Source organism: Symphodus melops (genome assembly GCF_947650265.1).
Source record: "Symphodus melops genome assembly, chromosome: 5".
NCBI classification, from domain to species: domain Eukaryota; kingdom Metazoa; phylum Chordata; class Actinopteri; order Labriformes; family Labridae; genus Symphodus; species Symphodus melops.
The window spans coordinates 4,540,699-4,563,149 of NC_136695.1; the positions used below are offsets into that span (position 1 = coordinate 4,540,699).

Sequence of the window (22,451 nt, forward strand, 5' to 3'; positions counted from 1 at the left end):
CTTTCATCGTTTTCATGTGATTCGTTTTTGTACTGTCTGTGATTTATACGTTTATACTTTTGGTTATTACTTCTGAGTTGTTTTCATTTTTTACGCGGGAGGTCAAAGGTTACAAACAAAATGGCTGAACACTGTGCTGCCTGGATCACAATGCTTTGAGCAGCCGGAATAAAAAGGATATTTTAATACCGCATGACAATCTCAGACATCCCTATTTGGACTCCATTATCTTTTCTGTGACACCGCCATGCTCGACTCTGAAGGATTTCCTCTTTAAGGTGGAAATAAAGCTGTGCAGGGTCCGAGGTGTGTGTGAACATTCAGCACTTCTTCCTCGGACTATGCTGCTTGTTTGCATTCACTCTGAGCCTCGCTTATTGCTAACTTTGACACTATCGCTGCACATTCTCTTCAGGTTTGAATCCGGAGTTTGACATGTAAAGTTAACCAAACCTGCACCGAGCATTATAAGGAGGAGACAGCGCGGAGCAGTGTTGTTATGGTTTCAAACAGCCTGTGACAGAAACACCAAACTACACGAGGATGAACCGGAAGAAGGATAAAGGATTTGAGAGTCCGCGCCCCTTTAAATTATAAGTATTTTTTTAAATATTTGTATTCAGCTGCAGTCATGTTTAATAAACAAGTTATCTGCAGTCAGTGGTGTTTTATAAGGTCACATATAGACTCGCATCTAAATCTCCTCTGATTCACTTTATTGAGTATTAGTATTAGTTTATTTAAAAGGGGAAAGTGCAGTTTTAAAAAATTACAATTTAAACGGAAGAGAAGAAAAAGAGACGACAAATAAAGAAAAAAACCCACACACAATACATGTACAATATAATACAAAATACATATAACCCTTACTATACAATTAAGAAAAGAATGCAACATCACAACATAACATTTGATCATAACATCAAAACATCACAATATCTGTGGTATGCTGCATTATTTTCCCTGATTGTGAAGGGATGACTCTGTCTCTCATTGGCTCATATGCTCCAACTAAATGTACACAGTTATTCTTCCATGTCACCCTCTATAACACTTTTTTAAAAAAAAAACTCTTTTGGCTCCACCACACCACTGCCTGTAGCTGTCAATGACCAACAATTGTTTTGTAAAGAGAGAAAACTACATTGATATCTAATCACTGATTGACACCTAATCTTTAGTTAGATTCATCCCAGACTGAGCTCCATCACATGTTAACATTGTTTCCTGTCTTTTCTTTTACGACCCACCAGGTAGTGTGCATCAATAACATTAACTTCCAGAGGAAGTCAGTGGTGGTGAGTACAATCGTGACAGTAATGTATGAAGGCTGACAGGTTGTATTTGTTCAGGCGTTCTGATGAATAAAACAGACAACAGCAGCTAATATTATTTAAAGTTGTATTATTTGTAGTTAACCTTTTTTTTTATCCAGGAAAACTCTTATCGAGGTTAAAAACCTCTTTGACCTGCAGAAATTACACTCACAACATACAGACAGCAATTACAATGATAAAACTCACTGAAAAGTAATTAAAGTCATAAAAAACAGCATCTAATCCATTTACTGCTAACACCATAATTGCTTGATCGTACTATATGACTTTTACCCCCTCCTTTTTACTGACAGCAGATCAGGTATCTTGATAGGATACAGGCTGAAAAAAATACAAGTCCTATGCAGCCAGTGTTTTTAATGAATGAATGTTTTGGAGCTATTCAGACAGACAACTCAGATAATCCATAATCACTCGTTCTTCTCATGACCTTTGATGTTCATTGTTGTGTTGCCGTCTCTCTTTTGTCCTTCAGGGCTACGTGGAGCTGACCATTTTCCCAACAGTGGTCAACCTGAACAGGATCAAGCTTAACAGTAAACAGTGTCGCATATACAGAGTCCGAGTCAATGACCTGGAAGCTCCGTTCATTTACAACGACCCCACGCTGGAGGTGTGCCACCATGAGTCCAAACAGTGCGTATATCAGTGTACTCTTCTTTCACTGGAATCTGGACTTATCAAATCATGGCTTAGAGGTTGTGCTTGTCAAAATAACATCACTGTACACTTTTCTCTCCCCCCCCCCCCCCAAAAAAAAAAACCCAAACAAACAAACAAAACCCAATTCATCAACTTAAAGTGACGACATTCTGTAAACTTGTTTTCTTCGTAGGAGAAACCTCAACTACTTCTCCAGCGCTTACACTGCAGCAGTGAGCGCTGTGGACCCGGATGCAGGACATGGGGAACTGGTCATCAAAGTTCCCTCTGAACTCTGGAAACAAGGAGACGGTAAGAGTGTAGAATCAAATCTGTGTGTGTAAGCCCTATTGGACCGTACAATCTGATTATTCAAATCCCTGCTCTGAAAGCTTGACTTGAACAGTTACAAGAGATCCGTTTTTCACGGTTCCTGATACGTCGCGGAGGTTGAACTACGAGGACGCGTCTGATAACTTTGTGTGTTGTGTCACCAGATTTGAAAGTTTTGAAGGTGTACATCGAGTTTTCCCTGGACCAGCCAAAAGGAGGTCTCCACTTTGTCGTTCCTGACGTAGAAGGCAGCATGGCGGAGAGAGGGGCTCACGTTTTCTCCTTTGGATATCAGAACTCCACGAGGTCCAGAATCACTGACTCATCCTGATGCACAGGAGTTGACCTGAGAGGTTTTCATTGCCAAGGAAGTCATCAGTGCCAGTGCGTTCATTTTCTGTGCCTGTGCCCCCTTTTCTCCTAGATTCTGGTTCCCCTGTGTGGACTCCTACTCCGAGCTGTGCACCTGGAAGCTGGAGTTCACCGTGGATGCGTCTATGGTGGCGGTGTCCTGTGGCGATCTGGTGGAGACAATCTACACCAACGACATGAGGAAAAAAACCTTCCATTATGTCCTCCCCATCCCCACAGCCGCCCCCAACATCTCCCTGGCCGTGGGGCCGTTTGAGATCCTTGTAGATCCATACATGCACGAGGTAAGTTTGTGTTGGGATAAATGGAAGACTTACAGTTTTTATTTTATTTTTTATTTTGAGGGTTTTTGTGCCTGAATTGTACAGATAGGACAGTGGATAGAGTCAGAAGTCAGAGAAACAGACAGACAGAGTAATGTTGTTTTTATGACTCAGTGTTCAGTACAGCAAATGTCAAGAGGCACAACGAACAAGATAACTAATCTAACAAACACAAGTAAGAAGGAACAACTCTTTAAACGCTTACCTGAAAAAAAAAGAAGAAATATTTGCCAAGCCTTGTATTTTCTACTAATGACCACTAGATGTCCCTGCAAACAACAGGGTCTAGTTTACTCGACTACAAACAGAAAAGGAGAATAAAGCACAAATTACATAACACAAAATTGTTGTCAAACCAACTCGATGAATCTGCCAAACCTTTTTTTTTTTTTTTTACCTCTTGAGGTGGTTCCTCATGCATCCTTTGTAATGTACAGAGATGGTAAATGCACTGAAGAAATCAGGAGAATCTTTTAACACTTACGGCTGCAGAGCTGTTTACTGTGCGCTGACACGATCATTGCTCGATCAGAGAGATGCGTGACCTTTTTCCCCACCCTGAAGTACACATCCTTTAAAAAGCACCCTCAGCCTCTCACTGAAACTTTTTTTTTGTCACAAGCTAATCAATTAGAAATAACACTCACTTATTTTCTTCTTCCTCGCAGGTGACCCATTTCTGCCTGCCGCAGCTGCTGCCGCTGCTCAAACACTCCATGTCTTACCTACACGAGATCTTTGAGTTCTATGAGGAGATCCTGACGTGCCGCTACCCGTACGCCTGCTTCAAGACTGTGTTTGTGGACGAGTCATATGTACAAGTGTCCACCTACGCTTCCATGAGCATCTTCAGGTAAGCATGTCTGTCGACGGCTCCTCTTAGCATCTTTATGAAGCCAACAATGCATCGACTGAAATCGGTCCTGATGACAAACAACGGCCAATCAGCAAATAATGTAGCATGCACTGATGTCAGAAGCTATGTTGCACCACTTTAATGATGTCAAACTGTAACTAGCTGCTGATTCAGTGAAGGTTTTTTATTGGACGGAAAAAGTCTGGTAAGATAGATTTTTATTCTACTTGGTCAAACGAGAAAACGTTGACGTTGTGAGAGTGTTTGATTAAATCATTTCTTAAAGATTGATCATTGGACCTTTTGTCTTTATGTGGATGTGAGAGTGGATAAAGTGGAAACTCAGAGAGAGAGAGAGTAAAGAGTGAGATGCACAAAAAGGAGACTGCTTGGATCACTGAAGCCTCCCTACAACCGCTATCAGCACTCTGAGTGTGGACGTCTCCGGGAGAAAATCAGCCGTTTATAAGACATTTTCTACAGGCAGGAATTAGAATTTATCCAGTCACTCAGCTCACTTGAAGAGGAGACACGAAGAAGTCTGAAAAGAACCCATCAGGATCAACAAGCTCTCACATTGTTGTGCATCTCTATAAACAATTTCAAACCACATCAGGGAAGTTTTCCAAACAAAATGAATTGCTGAAAGATCTGGACTGCAGTCCAAATTCTAAACATCGAAAAGAGCTGCCTCCCCTCCACTGTAGCTTCAGTGTTTAGCCAGCTCTGCGTCGGTCTGTAAACCTTTCTGCGTTCTAACCTCGCTCCATTGTTCAAAGAGCATCTCCAACATTGATCCTAGTCTGAGCAGGTTTCTTATTAGAAACATGCAGAGGCTTTTCACAGCGTTCAGAGGACATACTGGCTGCTGCATTGATGTCAGAGAAGCTTCAACACAGCATGTTTCCTTCATGTCCGATGATGTCGTAAGGTCACTTTATAGACCAGTAGATATCTGACATGTTGGACCTTTAACTTCTTTGTGTTTGTTTGTCTAACCTAACCAAACTGACCTTAAGGCTGAGGAAGGAAGAACACTTTCTTTTTAGTCTCTGTGACACTCTGTGACTTCCTGTCTGTGTTTGAAGATTTAGGATTTAATATGGTGTCTGTATTTCCAGGTGAATAGAGGACGAGGACATCACCTCACATGAACTCTCCAAGTGTTTCTAAAACAACAGCAGTGATTCGTTGTGTGTTTTTCTTGTTTTCTTAACTCCAGTTGTTTCTTCTGGTTTCAGTACCAACTTGCTCCACAGCTCCATGATCATAGACCAGACCCCGCTAACACGCCGCTGTCTTGCCCAGGCCTTGGCTCAGCAGTTCTTTGGCTGTTTCATCTCCAGGATGTCATGGTAAGACTTTACAAAGTCCTTATTGTGAACGGAACAACGTGCCCAAAGAACTTAGTGAGACTATTTATCAATCATGTTTTCACTAAACACTCACCGCTCAGCTCTGTGAAGTTTTTCATCCTTCACACCGTCCCTTGCGTCCACAGTGATGAGTGCAGCTGACTGACATGTACATTCATCCTGTGTGACAGCAGCTGACCTTTGAATGTGCTCCACGTGGTGTTTTGTCGCTGCTGCTTTGTCCGAAGCGTTTCTCTGACTTTGATTAACATCTTAAGGGCAGATTTCCTCGAATGGAAAACTACTCTTGTTATTATTTGGACTCACATCAAAAAGTACAAACCACCGAAGTTAGAAACCCAGCGATTGTCTCCGCTGCTTTCTGCTCCTGACGAGTGTGGTCACATTTCGCCCTCAGATGTTTTCATATAGGGAAGGTGATGAGGGATTTACTGCAGAGCTAAGCTGTTGTGTCAGTGGAGTCAAAAGTTGGTCCAGCGCTGGCCTGAAAGAGATGATGGATCACTCCGTTACTGCCTGGCAACTTGGCCCGTGTGGTCGGAGTGCGTGTGAAACTGTGGGAATCATTCAGGACGGCCTGCTGCTGAAGAGAGAGGCCCGTCAGTAGGAATTTTAAAGGAGAATTCTGCAAATTTCAACATGAGCCAAATTAGCACATCGTTTATTTTGTAAACAACTCTGATTAAAAGTTTTTGGAATGGACGCAGAAGATTTGCTCCAGGCAGCGTGGAGAGGTGTCCGGGCTGCAGCCGGTCCCTCGCTCTCACAGCTGAAGAAGAGGAGAGCGCTTCAGTGAACTCACACACTGCTTTTTAACCTGTTACTCACTGTTAATGTTTTCAATGATCGGAGTGTGTTTGTGTGTGCAAACGACTGGTTGATTTGTAATTTACTCCTGACATCAGCAGCGGATGGAAATTAGCCAGTTACAGCGCATTACAGCCAGTTTTTGTGCGCTGCTCCAGATTCAAATAAACTAAAAAAAAAGCCTATTGTTTAACATTCACAAAGTTTAGTAAATGTATTTATTATTTTGTTTTAATTTACTCCTAAGAAGTAAAAGCCATGTAGTTCTCACTAACAATAAGCCGGCCACACCCCCCTTCACTTTTAAATATTTCCTTTTTTCCCAACATGTAAACGTTTAGAAGTTTTGGTCAGTTTTACTCATCACTCATTGAAAAGTCTTCAACCTTTTAACAAAACTACTGATCTTTAGTCCTCACTCTTTTTTTTCAACCCAAAACTGCCAAACAGAGCGAGAACAGCTGATCCGACCAATCAAGTTCTCAGGCTGGTTTTACTTCTTTTTAGTTCAGATGGTGTGGAAAGCATTTTGTGCGTTTGAGACAAAGTGCAGAAGTTCATCTTGTGATTATTTGTGTCTTAAAATCAGTTGTATAAGACACTTTGATATCAGTCTTATTGATCTAAAAAGTTGGCTGTGAACGCACACCAATATGAAACGCTCTCACACAGCTCACAACATCCAACCAGTGCAGGCGAGACGGAGCAGCAGCGCTCTCGCACTGTAAGCAACACTTCTTCATCAGAGGACGTTTGAAAAGAGGACGTTTGGATGTTTCTTTATTCTCAACCAAGACATTTGTCCGTTTCCATCCGTCCCTCCAGACGAGCGCTTCTTTAACCTTCTGTCTTCTTCTTAAAAAAATAAAAGCACGTCCCTGCCTGCGTTTCAAAACACCAGATTTGGCCTGAAACAGTTGACTCGTCCTCATTTCCCTTTGGAGTGAAAAGCTCACCGTGTCTGTGTCATGGTCCCTCCGCCTCTCGTCTCCTGATTGACCTCTAAACACACATCAGATGTGCGGCCTCGCTTCGCTCCTCATGCTGTTGAGCTGGCTGGTGTCGTGTGAGAAGAGAACACAGGAAAGCCTTTGATTTTTTTTTTTTTTTTTTTGGGCTACGCACGGTGCAGCCTGCTATCAATTAATCCGAGAGGAGGTTAACTGGGGTCTGTAAGTGAAAACAGGCTGCGCTCAGTCGTCCATCAGATGTGGAGAACTTCTGTTTTCCAAAATGATGAAAGTGTACAGACGAGGAAGAGGAAGGCTTGTTATGAACTGAACTGGAGGAAAGCAAGACGTCCACCTCTCATGTGCGTTTCTTCTTCTTCTGAATGGATGAAGTTAGTTAACCTATGGTGTCTTAGTTACTGTTTAGAGACTAAGTCCACTGTGCAGTTTAAAACAAACTTTTAGTCAATTGTAAGAAGGTCATTTTGACGTAGCTTTTCTGTGCGTTTTGGCCTTTCGTTGTGCGTTTAGGTGAAAACTGCTTCCAGGGTGAAGATTTTCAGAAACTGTGTTTGGGGTGTTAAAATGGAGAAAACCGTTTTACGTAACGTAACGCAGGTTTCTCCTCCGTTTGACGTCATCGTGAGACGCTGTCACTTTTGTTTACTGTCACATGCAATGCAACGTCAGACGTAACAGAACTAATGCTGATGTTGACGCCACACTTACCGAGTGCTGCGAGATGAGACAAGGACCAAGACATCGGCTGGCTGAGACTGAGACAAGACCGAGACCATAAATATGACTCAAAAAATCCTCATCTCATCATTTCGACTGTAACAGCGGGAAGGTTGGCGACGTAGAAGTTGAAATTATAAATGAATTATTTGTCCTTCTAGAAAGAGACGGGGTCCTTCTAATCACAGTAATTATCATGTGGAAAAATGGCCTCTCAGTGGTGGTCTTGATTTAAAATCCAGAGTCCTCCCGGTCCAAAACCGAGACAAGGCCGAGTGAAAATGCTTTCGGAGACCAAGACCTTCAGAAAGTGGTCTCACAACAAGACCAAACTAGAGTCCCACAACACTAAAACACAGCTAAGTGGACATGTGACATGCTCACACACGGTTCCTCTCCCACTGTGTTGATGGAGCGGCGCCTGATGGGATATCTTTGTAAATGAAACGTTCATTGCAGAGGAACGTGGAGAACACTCTGACACGTTAAGAACAAAGTTTTCAACTTGGCGTTTGTTGTTTGTGTGGACGAAATGATTTTAAATCAGAGGAGGAAAAACCCTGTTCTAAAAAAAATCCCCGCCTGCATGTGGACTCGTTCCTCAGTTCTTAATAATGAGCAAAAAGTGATTCATGCTCGGAGTCTGAGGGCACAGACCTTAATCTAATGTTGATTATCGTCAGAAACATGAATAAGCCTGCCTGGAGGCTCTTCAGCATCTCGCGGTGGAGCCACCTAGGTTGAACTGGGATATTGTCTCTCGGCTTTTACGAGCTAATAAAGCAGCCTGATAGATTTATGAGCGCTACCAAGCCAGGTTTTCTCCACAGAAATCCACAAAGGGTAAACTCGCTCAGCAGAGCGGGATAGCAGCACGAGTGTGGCCTCGACTCAGTTCAATAACAGCGAGAGCAACAGAAGCACAACACTCAAACAAAGAGGATTTAGTCTCTGAACGCCAATATTTCTAATGATTAAGTCCAGGAAATGAGAAATGTGATCATCAACACTTGTAGGTGAAGACTGGTATCACAAACTATGAAGAGCGTTAAACCTCCCTGATGAGAAGTTTGATGTGAATGCTCTCCATCTTGTGATGTGATCTGTGGTTTTCTTGTTTCAGGGCTGATGAGTGGGTGCTGAAGGGAATCTCAGGCTACATCTACGGTCTGTACCTGAAGAAGACCTTTGGAGTCAACGATTACCGCCACTGGATCAAAGAGGTAACAGTGCGAATAGACTGAACCGCCGTGACACTAAACAGCTGACAGAGGAAATCAAATGCTAATAATGGAGGTTATGCTGTGCAAACACAACTGTGACTGTCAAGGATGTGCAGCTATACAATACAGCAGGGATATTAGTCACTACTACAGAAACACAAACTCAGACTAATTAACTACTCCAAAGGTAAGTCACCCAGAAAACACAAAAGTGACGTTATTAAAAACATTGTCATTTGGTTAGCTGAGTGTTAGCTGAGTGTTAGCAGTGCTAGCAGTGCTAGCACCACCAGCCCTCTGTCCTCCATGCAGGGTCAAACTGTTCAGACTAACAATGTACAGCCATGTGATGCAGCCGACTTTAATATTTCTTTATATAAGAAACAAAAAGCAAATGAATGAATTATATATAAATGTGAACTGCAGTCATGTATGTGTGTTAAACAGATGTAATGAGTGACACTGCCAAAACAGACGGCAGATAAATCCTGAACAGAAATAATTTCCTGTTTTTTCATCAATGAATGATTTTCATGCAAATAAAGATGAGTTGTAATTCTTTATGCTAAGTACTGCGTCTTCGTTTTGCAGGAGTTGGACAAGATTGTGGAGTACGAGCTCAAGATGGGAGGAGTTCTGTTGCACCCGACCTTCGGTGGAGGCAAAGAGAAGGACAAGTAATCCAGTTCATTTCAACTTTAAAGTCCTTTACTTTAAAAAAAAGTTGCAATCATTTTTGTTCTTGTTCACTGATCATCCTCACCGACGTTATTCCTCTTCAGTCCAACTCCCCACCTCCACTTCTCCATCAAGCACCCGCACACTCTGTCCTGGGAGTACTACAAGATGTTCCAGTGTAAGGCCCACCTGGTGATGAGGCTGATAGAGAACCGGATCAGCATGGAGTTCATGTTGCAGGTGACACACAAACAGCCTTTTTCTCTCAAGTCTCAGGCCTTGTCCACACGTAGCCGGATTTTTTGTAAAAAATGAACATCCTGCCCCCTCCGTCTAGATGTACACACAACCTCGTTTTTTAAAAAAGCTTCATCCACACGTAACCGCAGAAGTGCGTTTTTAAGCACTTTCATACTGTTTCCGAATGTAAACACAGGTTGCATATGTGACATACGAACATATTTTCAGGCAGTGACGTTTCGAAACGCAAAACCCTGGTTAATGAGAATTCGCAAATCTTCACTTTGGTCGGAGGTTTTTAAAAGGCTCTTTTTTGATGCGGTAAATCTGCGTTTTCGTGTGGATGAGAGCCCGAAACGTAGAAAAATATCTTTGTTTTGTGAGACACCCGGCTACTTGTGGACGGGGCCTCAGTCAGAGCTGGTGGATTAAAACGTGGCGTGTAAACTGGATGAGTTCTATCCTCTGTGCTTTGATTTCATAGGTTTTCAACAAGCTGCTGAGCCTGGCCAGCACGGCCTCCTCTCAGAAGTACCAGAGCCACATGTGGAGCCAGATGCTTCTGTCCACTCACGCCTTCCTCAAATCCATCTCCAACGTCTCTGGCAAGGACATAGGACCCCTCATTAAACAATGGGTGTATCCTTTTTCTCTGATTGGATTCTGTTTGCATGGTTATAGGAGTCTCTCTCCAGCTCGTAGCCCTCATTAAAGGCTTTGTGGAGTCATGAATGACCATGAGGATGATGTTCAGTCAGACGACCACATTTCTAAAAAGTTGGAGCCAAAGGGTCTTTGCGTTCTGGATCCGTTTTTGGTTGGAAATTGCTGCACGTTTAAAATGTTTTCACACTGACTCTGAAACGTTTGTCAGTCATTGTTTCTTTTTTTCGGGACGTTCTGCTTGGTGTGAATTTTTAACGCGTGGTTCCAGTACAGCTAGCAGCATATCAACCTGCACCGCTGACATCCTGAAGTAAACATGGAAGCCAGGAACCTCCTCGCTGTGAGGCAACAGTGGAAAAAAAAAGCTATAATAATTAAGCTGCAGAAAATTACACACATATGAGAAAACAAAAAGTCAACTCCTAACGATCCTGGCCATGTGTAGAGTTTTGTTTGGGTCTTAACGCTCCATTTCCCAGAGACCAGAGCGCAGTGGTGAAGTTCTTTGGCAGTTTTGCCTTCAACAGGAAGAGAAATGTGCTGGAGCTGGAGATCCGACAGGACTACACGTCATCAGGAACTCAGAAATACGTGGTGAGCTTTTAGATCAAGTACATACGGAGCGAGTGTGCCGGTGACAGGAAACCATGAGTTCTGTTTGTGCCCTCTTTTTCACAGCAGTACACAGTAGTTAAATGGACTGGGTTAGGGCGCCGAGCGGAGGCTGTAGTCCTCCAAGCAGGCGGACCGGGTTCAAGTCTGACCTGTGGCTCCTTACCTGCATTTCATTCCCCCCTCCTCTCTCTCTCTCTCTCTCTCTATCAATTCTGATTTCCTGCTCTATCCACTTCCTGATGAAATACAGGCAAAAAGCACCAAAATAATAAATCTCTAAGTGAAATGTCCAAGATCACTGACTATAAGTGGAAAAAAAAAAAAACAATCAGCTCAATGATAGTTAAATTAAATTTTGAGTTTGAAATGTCCAGCACAGTTGATTTCCCCGCAGCGTAGAGCGGTCATCCAGTAATGTAACTGAGAACATGACTTTGTAAATTACTTTATTTAATATGTGTGTCATTGAATAAGTAATAATTCATGCCTTTCCCTGCAGGGTCCCATCAAAGTGACAGTGCAGGAGCTGGACGGATCCTTCAACCACACTCTGCAGATCGAGGAAAACAGCCTGAAACACGACATCCCCTGCCACTCCAAGAGCCGGCGGTACGAACTCTTTCATGCACAAATAGTAGACCTGGGTTTACCATTGTGACCCCCCCTGGTAGGGTCTCCAGGGCACCTTCTGCCCGACACAGAAGGCCTGAATGTGTATGAATAGGATGAGTTGATACTCCTGATTTAAAGGCAGGGTCGGTCATTTTCTTAAACTAGCATGATTTTGAAAGTAGCATCTTCTCCATTCTCCCATGCTCCCTCTAAAGCCACGCCCCCTCACTTACATGCACTAGTGCCATTGGTCCAAAAGCAGATTTCAGCTCATGCTGTGGGTGTCGACTCGTGCATGCATGAGGTAGAGAGGCGTGATTGGTTTGTGAACAAACCGTCATCCGACACGTGTTTACAGCTGCTGCAGATGATGGATTTTTTTAATTACTTTTTCAGAGCACTTGAGTTATTAATTACAGTCAGGACCTAAAGACAACTTCAACCAATGTATCTTGAGGAAACTACCTACCCTGTCTTTTAGTGTTTCAATGGTTAAAGATGTTGTTGTTTGACTTTGAAGTAAGCCCGGCTCTCTCTCCAGGTTCTTTTGAGTTGCTCATTATTGAAGAAGCTGTACATTTATACGACTCACAATCAGATGCACTGTAGTACGTGGACTGCAGCCCAGTCATTGGGGGGTTTGGCCGTCCCTGAGGTCTTTACTGGCTCAGTCAGTGATCCCGTCACCTCCTTGACTCACAGATACTCCTAAAGAAACAAAGTGTTTTTTAATGCTCAGATACATGATAGTGTATTATTTGCAGTGATTATGTGGTGGCTGTAATGTTGTATCATAAAAGTCGAGACCCTCTGGTGTCCAATCGTAAGCCCCCCCATTTCTGAATCCAAGTGGTACTCTGGTGGTCCTGCAGTGCGTTCTGATTGGTTCATCCAGTTAGCGTGTTGCTTCACTCAGTCCAACAGGACAGAAGTGAAGACGATTTAAGAGCATGATGTGTTTTTCTAATCACAGAAACAAGAAGAAGAAGATCCCTCTGATGAATGGAGAGGAGGTGGACATGGATCTGTCAGCCATGGAGTAAGACCTGTCACAAGATCACTGCAGAATGAATAACAGGTTTTGACTGTGAAGCCACACATGACAGATGTGACGTACTGTATGTCTGCAGCGCTGACTCTCCTCTCCTGTGGATCCGGATCGACCCGGACATGTCCATCCTGAGGAAGGTGGAGTTTGAGCAGGCCGACTTCATGTGGCAGTATCAGCTGCGCTATGAGAGGGACGTGGTTGCACAGGTGGGAGTGCTTTAAACAGGTCACCTGCAGTTTGTCCCTCCTCCTGCTTAAAGACGACTGTTGCTTGAACTTCAATCAATTCAAATGTTGTTTTGTGAAATCAAATGTGCATCCCAGTTTTAGGTTGCAGTGAAAGGAGCCAACATCAGGCTGATTTTATAAACTTCCATCTCCCAAAGAAAGCTGTTTTCACACTCTTGAATATTTCTAGAAAATGTCCCTGAACGGTTGTTGACATGCTTATTCACACATCTGTCCAATCAGAGGGCGGAGTCTCAGTAGGCGAGACATGCAGAGTAGGAAGATGGAGACGATCCAACTTTAATCTTTTTTTTTCATCTTTCCATCGATGCTCCTTGTTGACTTCATGCTGCGTCAGTTAATCTCTTTAACTTTAAATGGACGGTGGCCTGTTGGTCCTCCTGTGTGGACCGCATGTCTCTGTGGACACTCTGTGAAGTATTTCCTGCTGCATTCACACTTGTTCACCCAGACCTCTTGAATCTCAGCAGTTCAAATCAAACTGGTTTAAGTCAGACTGTTTTCAGGAGTCCAGTGAATGACAAAACACCAAAAGACTGATTGGAAATATTTGAGTTAAACCTTTTTTTAGATAGATAGATGGATGGATAGATAGATACTTTATTGATCCCGAAGGAAATTCAAGGTTTAATTTTTTTTTTTTATGACCTTCAAGTATTGAAAATTTCCAATCTATGCCACCAATGATAATTCTCATCCACAATAATCTGACAATTGATTTATAAAATGAGTATGTTCAAAGAATATCTTCAAGGGCTTTTTTGTTCCAATCAGCATTTTTCTAAATCGAAATAAGTAATAAGACAAATAAAATCCAAATCCTTCTATTAAGGAGAACACGTCCTTTTTTTTTAAAGGCTGAAAGTGTGAACTGTTTTAATATTTGAGTTTTCAAACATCACTGTTCCTGATCTCTTTCCCAGGAGGAGGCGATCTCAGCTCTGGAGAAGTTCCCCACTCCCGCCTCCAGACTCGCTCTGACCGACATTCTGGAGCAAGAACAGTGTTTCTACAAAGTCCGCATGCTCGCCTGCTTCTGTTTGGCTAAGGTACGTGTCAGCATGTTGTTCACCTCCCGAGTCTCTGTGTGTGTGTGTGTGTGTGTGTGTGTGCAGAGATAGAGAAGTAAAGCGTTTTCTCGGTCACAGGCTCAACTCAAACTCTGAGTGAAATAAATAATTCAAAGGGGATTTTCTTTGGCAAAGGAGAAATCCAGGAAATGTTTCTCATACCAGAGTCAGAGGGGGCAGAAAATCCAGTTAAATCGGCCACATGGTGATTGAAGTGTGCTGACTGAGCAGCCACTGTTGTTTAATCCACAACCTTCATCCTTACAGGTTGGGATGTTGCGTAAAATATCAATAAAAACAGAAGCTGGCCTTCTTCAGTTCTTAAACACTTAGAGAGTGCATCAGATGGGTAAATGTCACCATGACACACATATTTAATGTGTTTTTTAGGTGTTTTCAGTCAAGTGTCAGGTTGGACACTTTGTTCCACCTTTTTAGGAAATCAGCCCGGCGTCCTTTGAGCCTTTTTTTGGGGGAGTAGAAAAGGCGCTGGCTCGGATGAAGCCCTTGTGTGCTGAAAATAAGGACGCACTAATACTATGCATAGTTGTCCTGTACTGTCCTCCCCCCTTTTCTCATTCCCCCTCTGGCTCCAGGACTCACTGGGCCTGAGCGCGGTGACTTCCTGAACACAATGTTGTCATATAATCGATGCAGCCAGCACTCGTGCTCGTGCATGAGCAGTACCACCTCTTCAACGCGTGTCAGTGCCGAGGAAGTGTGCCGTGGTTGAGATCGGATCGGAGCGCTCACACGAGCCAAACAAACTGAGGGGTGAAGCGTGCTCGGACACAGGTTGCCTCCGTGTGAGTGCAGCGACAATTCTCGAGTCTATTGAGGCCCTTCAACCTGCATTTATCACCGTTATGTCTGCCAGTGTCCCCATGCTTACGTCTCCTCCCCTTCCCCTGTTTCCTCTCCTACAGATAGTGATTTATTTATTTTATTAGGTTGACTTTTATTGACAAACTTTGTAATGCATGCAAGGAGAGTGAGTACTGTCAAATACGAGTCCTAAGAGAGGTTTGCTACTGTCGTTGCAAAATGTGCCTTTTAGTGTTAAAGTTTGTGAGCCTTCAGGGGCCCCTACAGTTGCCTGACTTTATAAGTGTGCGCTGAAAGTGTTGATGTAAGCATTGTTTCTATGACAATAGTCACTTAAGATATCATATAACTTTTTTTTCCCCTAAACAAAAATAATCAACCAAAAATAACAAAAAGTAAAAAAAGAAAAACAACATTGTGTGTTTACATGAATCAGACATCTGAAGAAAAACACACTGGAGATAGAATCATAGAGAACAGTTATTATTCCACACACACACACACACACACACACACACACACAGTGTGTAGCATTATTGATGCACTTATAGCCTGCTGCTGTGGACTCAGACGGCTCCGTTGATTTAGAGTGTATGGTGTTGAAGTGGGCGGTCCTAAACGTTTCCATGGCCTGGTTATTTATTATTTCTCAGTTCAAACTCATCAGACGTCAGATGGAAGAGACAGGTGGTTTCAGTGGTCTGTGTTGTGGCACACTTCATTGGAAAACAATCTGGTGGTGTTGATGAGTGTGGGAGGAGAATGTGCGTGTGTGTGTGCCTGTGTGTGTGCCCGCGTGTGTGTGTGTGTGTGTGTGTGTGTGTGTGCGTGTGTGTGCCTGTGTGGGCGGGGGGGGGGGGGGGGATGAAGGGAGAGAGGTGGCTTTATTTGTAGATGAAAGGAAGTGGGGAGGAAAGGAAGGAAGAAAGGTTCGGATGGGAAATGAGAGGTCTGGATCAATGATCCATAAAGAGAGAGAGAGAGAGGGGCGAGAAAAGAGTGAAACGGTTCTCCAGTTCCTACCTGCACAAACTCTGAAACAGGCTCGTCTCAAACCTGTTAGTTTACGTTTCTTTTTTTTTTCTTTTGAAAAATCTTTGATTTCTGATAAAAAAAGATTCAATCATCCCTCCTGTGTCATAAAAAACACAAATCCATTCAAACAGTTTGATTGAGATGCCAGTTTGAGGACAACATTTAGCCTTCCTTGCAGCGAGGCCACCCACCAGTGTAAGCGCCTCGCCGCTGAAGCTCGCTCCACTGAATAATCCCGTTCTCCGTGGCAACAGGAAATTCTCTATTCTCTGGATCTGGTCGCTTCCAACTTTAACCCCGCTGGATTTCCGCCATCCGGGTTCCACCTGAACTAATATTTTTCCAGCATGATAAACTGAGTGCAGGTTACGATGGCAGCCCTTCACTTCTGTCATTAGGTTGCTGTGTTTGGCCACAGAGCCCCCAACAGACTCCAATGGTAATGGCTTTTGGTTGAAAGTCCACACACGCATTCATATTGTCACACACACACACACACACACACACACACACACACACACACACACACACACACTGACCACAAGGTGAGTTATGACTGACTCTAACCCTCAGATGGAGAACGCTGGGTAATGATTGGTGGGGATGGCGTCCTCTTGCTTGTTTTTGCTAGAAAATGTGGGAAGAAAGACGAAACAGCCCGCGGCTTCTTTAATGTGTGTGCACACATCCCCCCCTGTATTTACCTTACCAAATGACAACATCCTGTGTCAGTGACCCTTAGCCCCGTATTACACATTAACATAAATTCCCCGATATCCTGCGAGAACCCAAAGACCGCTGGAGCCGCCGAGCTTCATACCTGTGGAAACCTCGTGCGCTTCTCGTGTGCATGTTTTTGGCTTTGACTTTCGTCTTCTGTTTCTCACCACAGAAACCATCATGAACAGGAAGATCATTGTTATACAACAGCTATTTATGTATCGGGCACATTTTAAAAAAGTGAGTGCCAAAGCTTGTGAGAGCATGCAGCTCTTACCTCTGTGCACTCTTTTACAGGTTCAGGCTCAGGTGACTTTATTTAGACCTGCAGGTCACTTTGGATGCTTCATAAAAACACAGACAAAAAACATACAATTTATACAGTTATTTGACCTGTAGAAGTTACACCAGAATAAATGATGAAGAACAAACTAAGAAGCAGCTGATCTGATTCCAACAGCCATCAGGTAGGAAAGAGGAAGAACATGATACACACAGAAACCCACATGCCCATCATTATCCCCACACTAGTGTTTGTTTGTTTTCTAAAGATACACTCTCCACTATGTGGAAGCTCCTCCTGTCATTATAAAGTCAAATAAATTGTCTGTGTCAGAGGAGGAGATTAACAGCACATTGCAGAAGGAGCTTTTTCTTCACCAAAGATTCATCCTGAGTTGTCAGGTTAGACGTTGACTTGCAGAAGACAGATCGCTCACAATGGATTCATGTGTCTGTAGATAATGTAACACAGAGGAAGGTCTTTTAAGCGTGCTATTGCAAAGTGTCTTCAGGAAACAATTGTTGTGAATTAGTTCTATAAAACCAAAGAGGGATTGATTGAGATGATGAAATCAACATATCCGGAAAGTTCCTCACAGGAGCTTCCATAATAAAGTCTATCTTCCTCTTCGATGGATCTGAAAAGTTACCCATTACTGAGCCTCTGACTTCTGCTTTTGTTGCTGTGATATTAATGTCTTTGGGGATAAATGGTCATAAAACCTGATTCACACCCAGGTTGGATATTTCATTGAACCTTTTTGTATTTGTGATGGCAGCAGATGGAACTCAGCTTCCACATGTTGACCTGCACACGTGGTGACTCGTACGACAGTGCGTGAAGGATAACGAGGTGCTTCTTCTTTTTACAGATAGCCAACTCCATGGTGAGCACGTGGCAGGGTCCGCCAGCCATGAAGTCCCTGTTCACGCGAATGTTCTGCTGTAAGAGCTGCCCCAACATCGTCAAGACCAACAACTTCATCAACTTCCAGAGTTACTTCCTGCAGAAGGTGAGCACGCTCAGGATCGAATCCACACACTTCAAACTTTCACACAGGTTCTCAACAAGCAGAGATTCATGATTCTCTTCTAAAGCTGGATGTTTATCTGCATTTAACCTCGCGGTTGCCTCGCGTCGGCTCGCCACGTCCCCAAAAATTGGACGCAGCCTGAAGCATGCAGCATGCATGAACGAGGCAGAGGGGGACTGAAAGTGTCAAGACAGCAGCAGACATTTAAAGACAAGCTGAGAGACAAAACGCAGAGTGATCGTAACAGTAACCTTCTCGAGTGTCACCATGAAGGTTTCATTCACGTCCTGTATTTGAGCTCTCTGGTGTCTCCTCCACGATCCTACGGAGCACACGGCCAAGTTTGTGAACAGTCACTTCACGGTGCAGCTGCGTGCACTCAAACGTGCGAGCACATCTCCAGCCGAACGATAACGCTGTGAAACACTGCTGAGCCTCATGCATTTCAAAAGACAACATACTCTGTCTTCTGGTCGCTTAGAAGAACAAAACAGATTGAAGTGATTTGTTATATGTCATTTTTTCAGTAAAGACAAGAAAACACACATTTGTTAATATTAGAGAACCCGGAATGGTTCGTTAGCTGTCAAACACACAGATCAATCAGGATTATTTCTGAGTAATACTGAACACAGATATGATAATCAGTGTCAATATTCTAGTGGTGCTAAAGAGTCACTAAAGATTCTTCAAATGAGCAAACAGCTTATTTGTCATCATTCCTGATTTCTGTGTTGTCTTTGCTCTCCTTGTCAGACGATGCCCGTTGCCATGGCGTTACTCAGAGACGTCCAGAACCTCTGTCCCAAAGACGTCCTCAACTTCATCCTGGACCTCATCAAGTACAACGACAACAGAAAAAACAAAGTAGATCCCGTTCTTTATTTATCTTTTGTCATTTAATAGATACCTCATCAAGTCTTTGTCCTCAGAGATGCTTTATTTTCCCCCCTCATGTCCTGCCTGCAGTTTTCAGATAACTACTACCGCGCAGAGCTGATCGAGGCGCTCACCAACTCTCTGACGCCCGCCATCAGCATCAACAATGAGGTGCGCACGGTGGACAATCTGAACGCTGACGTCCGCCTCATCCTGGAGGAGATCACGCGATACCTCAACATGGAGAAACTGCTGCCGAGCTTCAGGAACACCATCACTGTCAGGTACGCAGTGGAGCATGCTGGGCTGTATCAGCAGCTCCTGTGAGGAACTTCCTGCCCTTGTTGTTTTTGCGCCCGTGTGGACGCAGAGGGACACCTTGTTGTCTTCTCGTGTTCATACATAGATCGAGATCGAAACAGTCAAAACAAACCGCACAGGCTGTTTCTGCAGCCTGCTCTTAATCCTCTCATCTGACACCTTACTGAGAAATAGTCCGTTTTGTTGGGGGGAAAAAAATCCATTCAGAATAGAATCGTGATATTTTATCGTCTCATGGCCGCCCAGTATTATCATATTTATGATATTCATTTTTCATTGCTGGAGCGGTTGCACAGTTCATTATAACCAAATAGCATTTCTTCAAAATGTTTAATAGCTCAGTTGTCCGTACATGATCGGTTCAGTTAGCAGGGGCTAAGAGGCTACTTGACCTGCCAGCTGGAGGCTGTTGTGGTTAAGAGTGGAATTACCCAGTGAAGGTTGGGGACCACCTGAAGACCTCTCTTCCGGGCCAAGGCTCCACCCAGGAGAAATGGCTGCATGTTAGCATCGTAGATGTTTTATACAACAAGTTTCAGAGGTGCATGCGGCCTTTGTCGCGTTGGTCAGTCTGTGGGCTCGACTCCTATTGGATAGAAATAAAAACACTGAAGTGAGATGAACGGACTGAGAATATTTAAATGAACAGTTCTTGATCTGCAAAGTTAAATAGCAATACACTGTATCACAATTCTCAGTATATCATGAAGTGTTTTAAATCGCAGTAACGTCGCATCGTGGAGCCTCCGACGATCTCGACCCGCCGACTCGTCGCTGATGATCATCTTTGATTTTGTAGTTAATAAAAAACCATTTTGTCTAAATGTTAGTCTCTTTTATAAGGCTTTAATTACACAACACATTAACTTTTTAAAGGAAGCCGAAGTGTAAGACAGAAATGTGTGCAATAAAGACCCATCTCAAGTTTAGCCCTAAAAACACAAATAAGTCAGTCATTGTATGTATGATGGTTTTAATCCTAAAAGCTAACTGTGTTATAATTTAACGATGAACTTGTGAACGACCTTCTATTCGCCGTTTTCTTTTTTTTTTGCACTGACTCCACACACACACACACACACACACCACTGGCACATCCTTGACTCCTCTCTGCTTCTCTTCTTCCCTCTCTGCAGTTGTTTGAGAGCGATCCGTCAGCTGCAGAAGAACGGCCACATTCCCAGCGACTCGTCACTCTTCAAGTCGTACGCCGAGTACGGACACTTTGTCGACGTGCGCGTCGCTGCACTGGAGGCTCTGGTCGATTATACTAGAGGTGGGTCTTTCAGTATGAGGAGACCAGCTGTTGTTTTTAGTGTTGGAAGGAAGTTTAGTAATTGCAGCTCGAGCAATGATAAACAATAAGACTCAGATGTGGCACAGGTGTGGTAACTGTGTTTCCTGCAACAAATATGAAATCATCGATTACTTTCATGCTGAGAGGAAAATGTTATTTACATGTAGGAGTTACTAAAATGTGAGTGGATTCAGTCACATTTTATAATATCTTTTGACCAACCGTCCCAGTACGATATGTAAGATAAAAATACTTAAATCTTCTGGAAGCCAAAAAATCCCCACTGAACCTGAAAAATCACAACTATGATCATGCCGCTTCACTAAATTTTTTCACCAAGTTTCAGATTCAATTTAAAACTTTATTCGTCCCCGGGGGGAAATTCAAAAGCACAGTTCAGTAAATGAACGACAGTGCAGCTATACTGAAATTTAGACCAAAACAATAAACTGTCTATTAACTGTCAAAATTTAAATACAAAATATGAAACACAAAATTACACACTGACTACAGGAATAGTTAATTGCTTATTATTGGATCTGAATCCACTTCCAGGATATGGATCAACTCCTCCTCTGCTGTCTGATGAAGGTTCTGTGCAGAAACGTGTTTCTTATTCTCCACGTGATGTGATTTATCTGGAATGTAAGACATTTTATTAGAGAGACAGGACCGAGGGTAGAATCGGGAAACTGGTTAGAGAGATATTATTTAGGTAATGATCTAAAGGAAAGGAGCCACGTGTTGGATCCGAAACCAGGGGCGCCCACTTCGAGGATCGAACCACCTGGCCATCGTCACCTCGACAGTTTAGAGATGCTTCCTTTTCCTCTTTTCTTTTGGATCATGCTCTCTGGATGTTGTGAAAATGGCTCTATAAGACCATGACATGTTTTAAAGCTTCACTGACAGTTGTCTTTATGTTTTGACTCATCTTCAGGATGTTTGTCACACTGACATGTCCTCGACTTGAAATGTGTTTTTTCTCCTGCAGTTGAAAGGAGTTCAGTCGAGCTGCAGTGGCTTCTCAACATGGTCCAGAATGACCCAACTCATTACGTGAGGTATGCTAACACCTAGCACATATCTGCTAACACCTAGCACAGTCAGGTGGAGCATTGCTATATGTTAAAAGTTTCCTACGTTTTCACCAATTTGTTGTCAATCCTGTATTAGATGAAACATTTAAATATTTGTTATAGACCAAAGGCGTGAAAAATGTAAACATCTCCTTTTATAGAAGGTTTTGGTGTGTCCATATAAACGATGCCTGCAGACTTTGACTTCACAATAACACGTCACATCTTTTCTGACACAAACAAACCTGTGGACAACAACAACAAAAAAAGTGGAAATTTTCACCTCATTTGTTGATCTTTAATTCCTCTCTGTTGTCCAATCAGACATAAGATCCTGGGCATGCTCTCTAAGAATCCTCCCTTCACCAAAACAACAGACTCGGCTCTATGCAACGAGGCTCTGGTCGACCAGCTCTGGAAGCTCATGAACTCAGGTGAGACACGAACACACAAACAAAGGCAGGGTGTCCGTGCAGCCTTAAAAAGTCTTCAGTTCATGTATCTGAAATTAAGGTTTTAAAATGTCTTAAATCTGATTTGCTGAAACCTGCAGAAACACTGAAAGATCAGTGCACAACCAAACTCTATATTAGAAAGACTCCTGTACAGTCATTACACGCCTCCAGACTCACCTGACAAAAAGTTCATTTCACGGCGCATGCAACGCCGTCAGTTTCACGTCTACATTCGACACGGCTGAGAAGAAAAAGAAGAATGTGACAGACGCAGACAAAATACCTCGCCGTCTATTTTTTTGTGAGCTGTTCATTAATGTCAGGAGGTTTGAACATTATGTTTTTATTCTTGTATTTTGCCTCTCAGCCTGCGTTTTCTTTATCTCA

The 22,451-nt window shown here is 43.1% G+C and overlaps 1 protein-coding gene across 1 annotated transcript in view; it reads left to right on the top strand.

The window, feature by feature from the left end:
* taf2 (TAF2 RNA polymerase II, TATA box binding protein (TBP)-associated factor) overlaps nt 1–22,451 on the top strand; it is a 29,292-nt gene continuing 6,841 nt past the window's right edge. The window contains exons 1-24 of the mRNA XM_079344761.1: nt 1–278; nt 416–593; nt 1,244–1,298; nt 1,813–1,973; nt 2,173–2,291; nt 2,477–2,618; nt 2,737–2,968; nt 3,676–3,860; nt 5,105–5,218; nt 8,858–8,957; nt 9,549–9,634; nt 9,740–9,875; nt 10,360–10,514; nt 11,021–11,135; nt 11,656–11,765; nt 12,742–12,807; nt 12,899–13,025; nt 13,991–14,116; nt 17,872–18,012; nt 18,790–18,900; nt 19,003–19,196; nt 20,370–20,509; nt 21,525–21,594; nt 21,934–22,043. Of these exons, the coding sequence (XP_079200887.1) occupies nt 544–593; nt 1,244–1,298; nt 1,813–1,973; nt 2,173–2,291; nt 2,477–2,618; nt 2,737–2,968; nt 3,676–3,860; nt 5,105–5,218; nt 8,858–8,957; nt 9,549–9,634; nt 9,740–9,875; nt 10,360–10,514; nt 11,021–11,135; nt 11,656–11,765; nt 12,742–12,807; nt 12,899–13,025; nt 13,991–14,116; nt 17,872–18,012; nt 18,790–18,900; nt 19,003–19,196; nt 20,370–20,509; nt 21,525–21,594; nt 21,934–22,043 (2,845 nt within the window). The 5' untranslated portion in view covers nt 1–278; nt 416–543. The remainder of the gene's footprint in view (nt 279–415; nt 594–1,243; nt 1,299–1,812; nt 1,974–2,172; nt 2,292–2,476; nt 2,619–2,736; nt 2,969–3,675; nt 3,861–5,104; nt 5,219–8,857; nt 8,958–9,548; nt 9,635–9,739; nt 9,876–10,359; nt 10,515–11,020; nt 11,136–11,655; nt 11,766–12,741; nt 12,808–12,898; nt 13,026–13,990; nt 14,117–17,871; nt 18,013–18,789; nt 18,901–19,002; nt 19,197–20,369; nt 20,510–21,524; nt 21,595–21,933; nt 22,044–22,451) is intronic.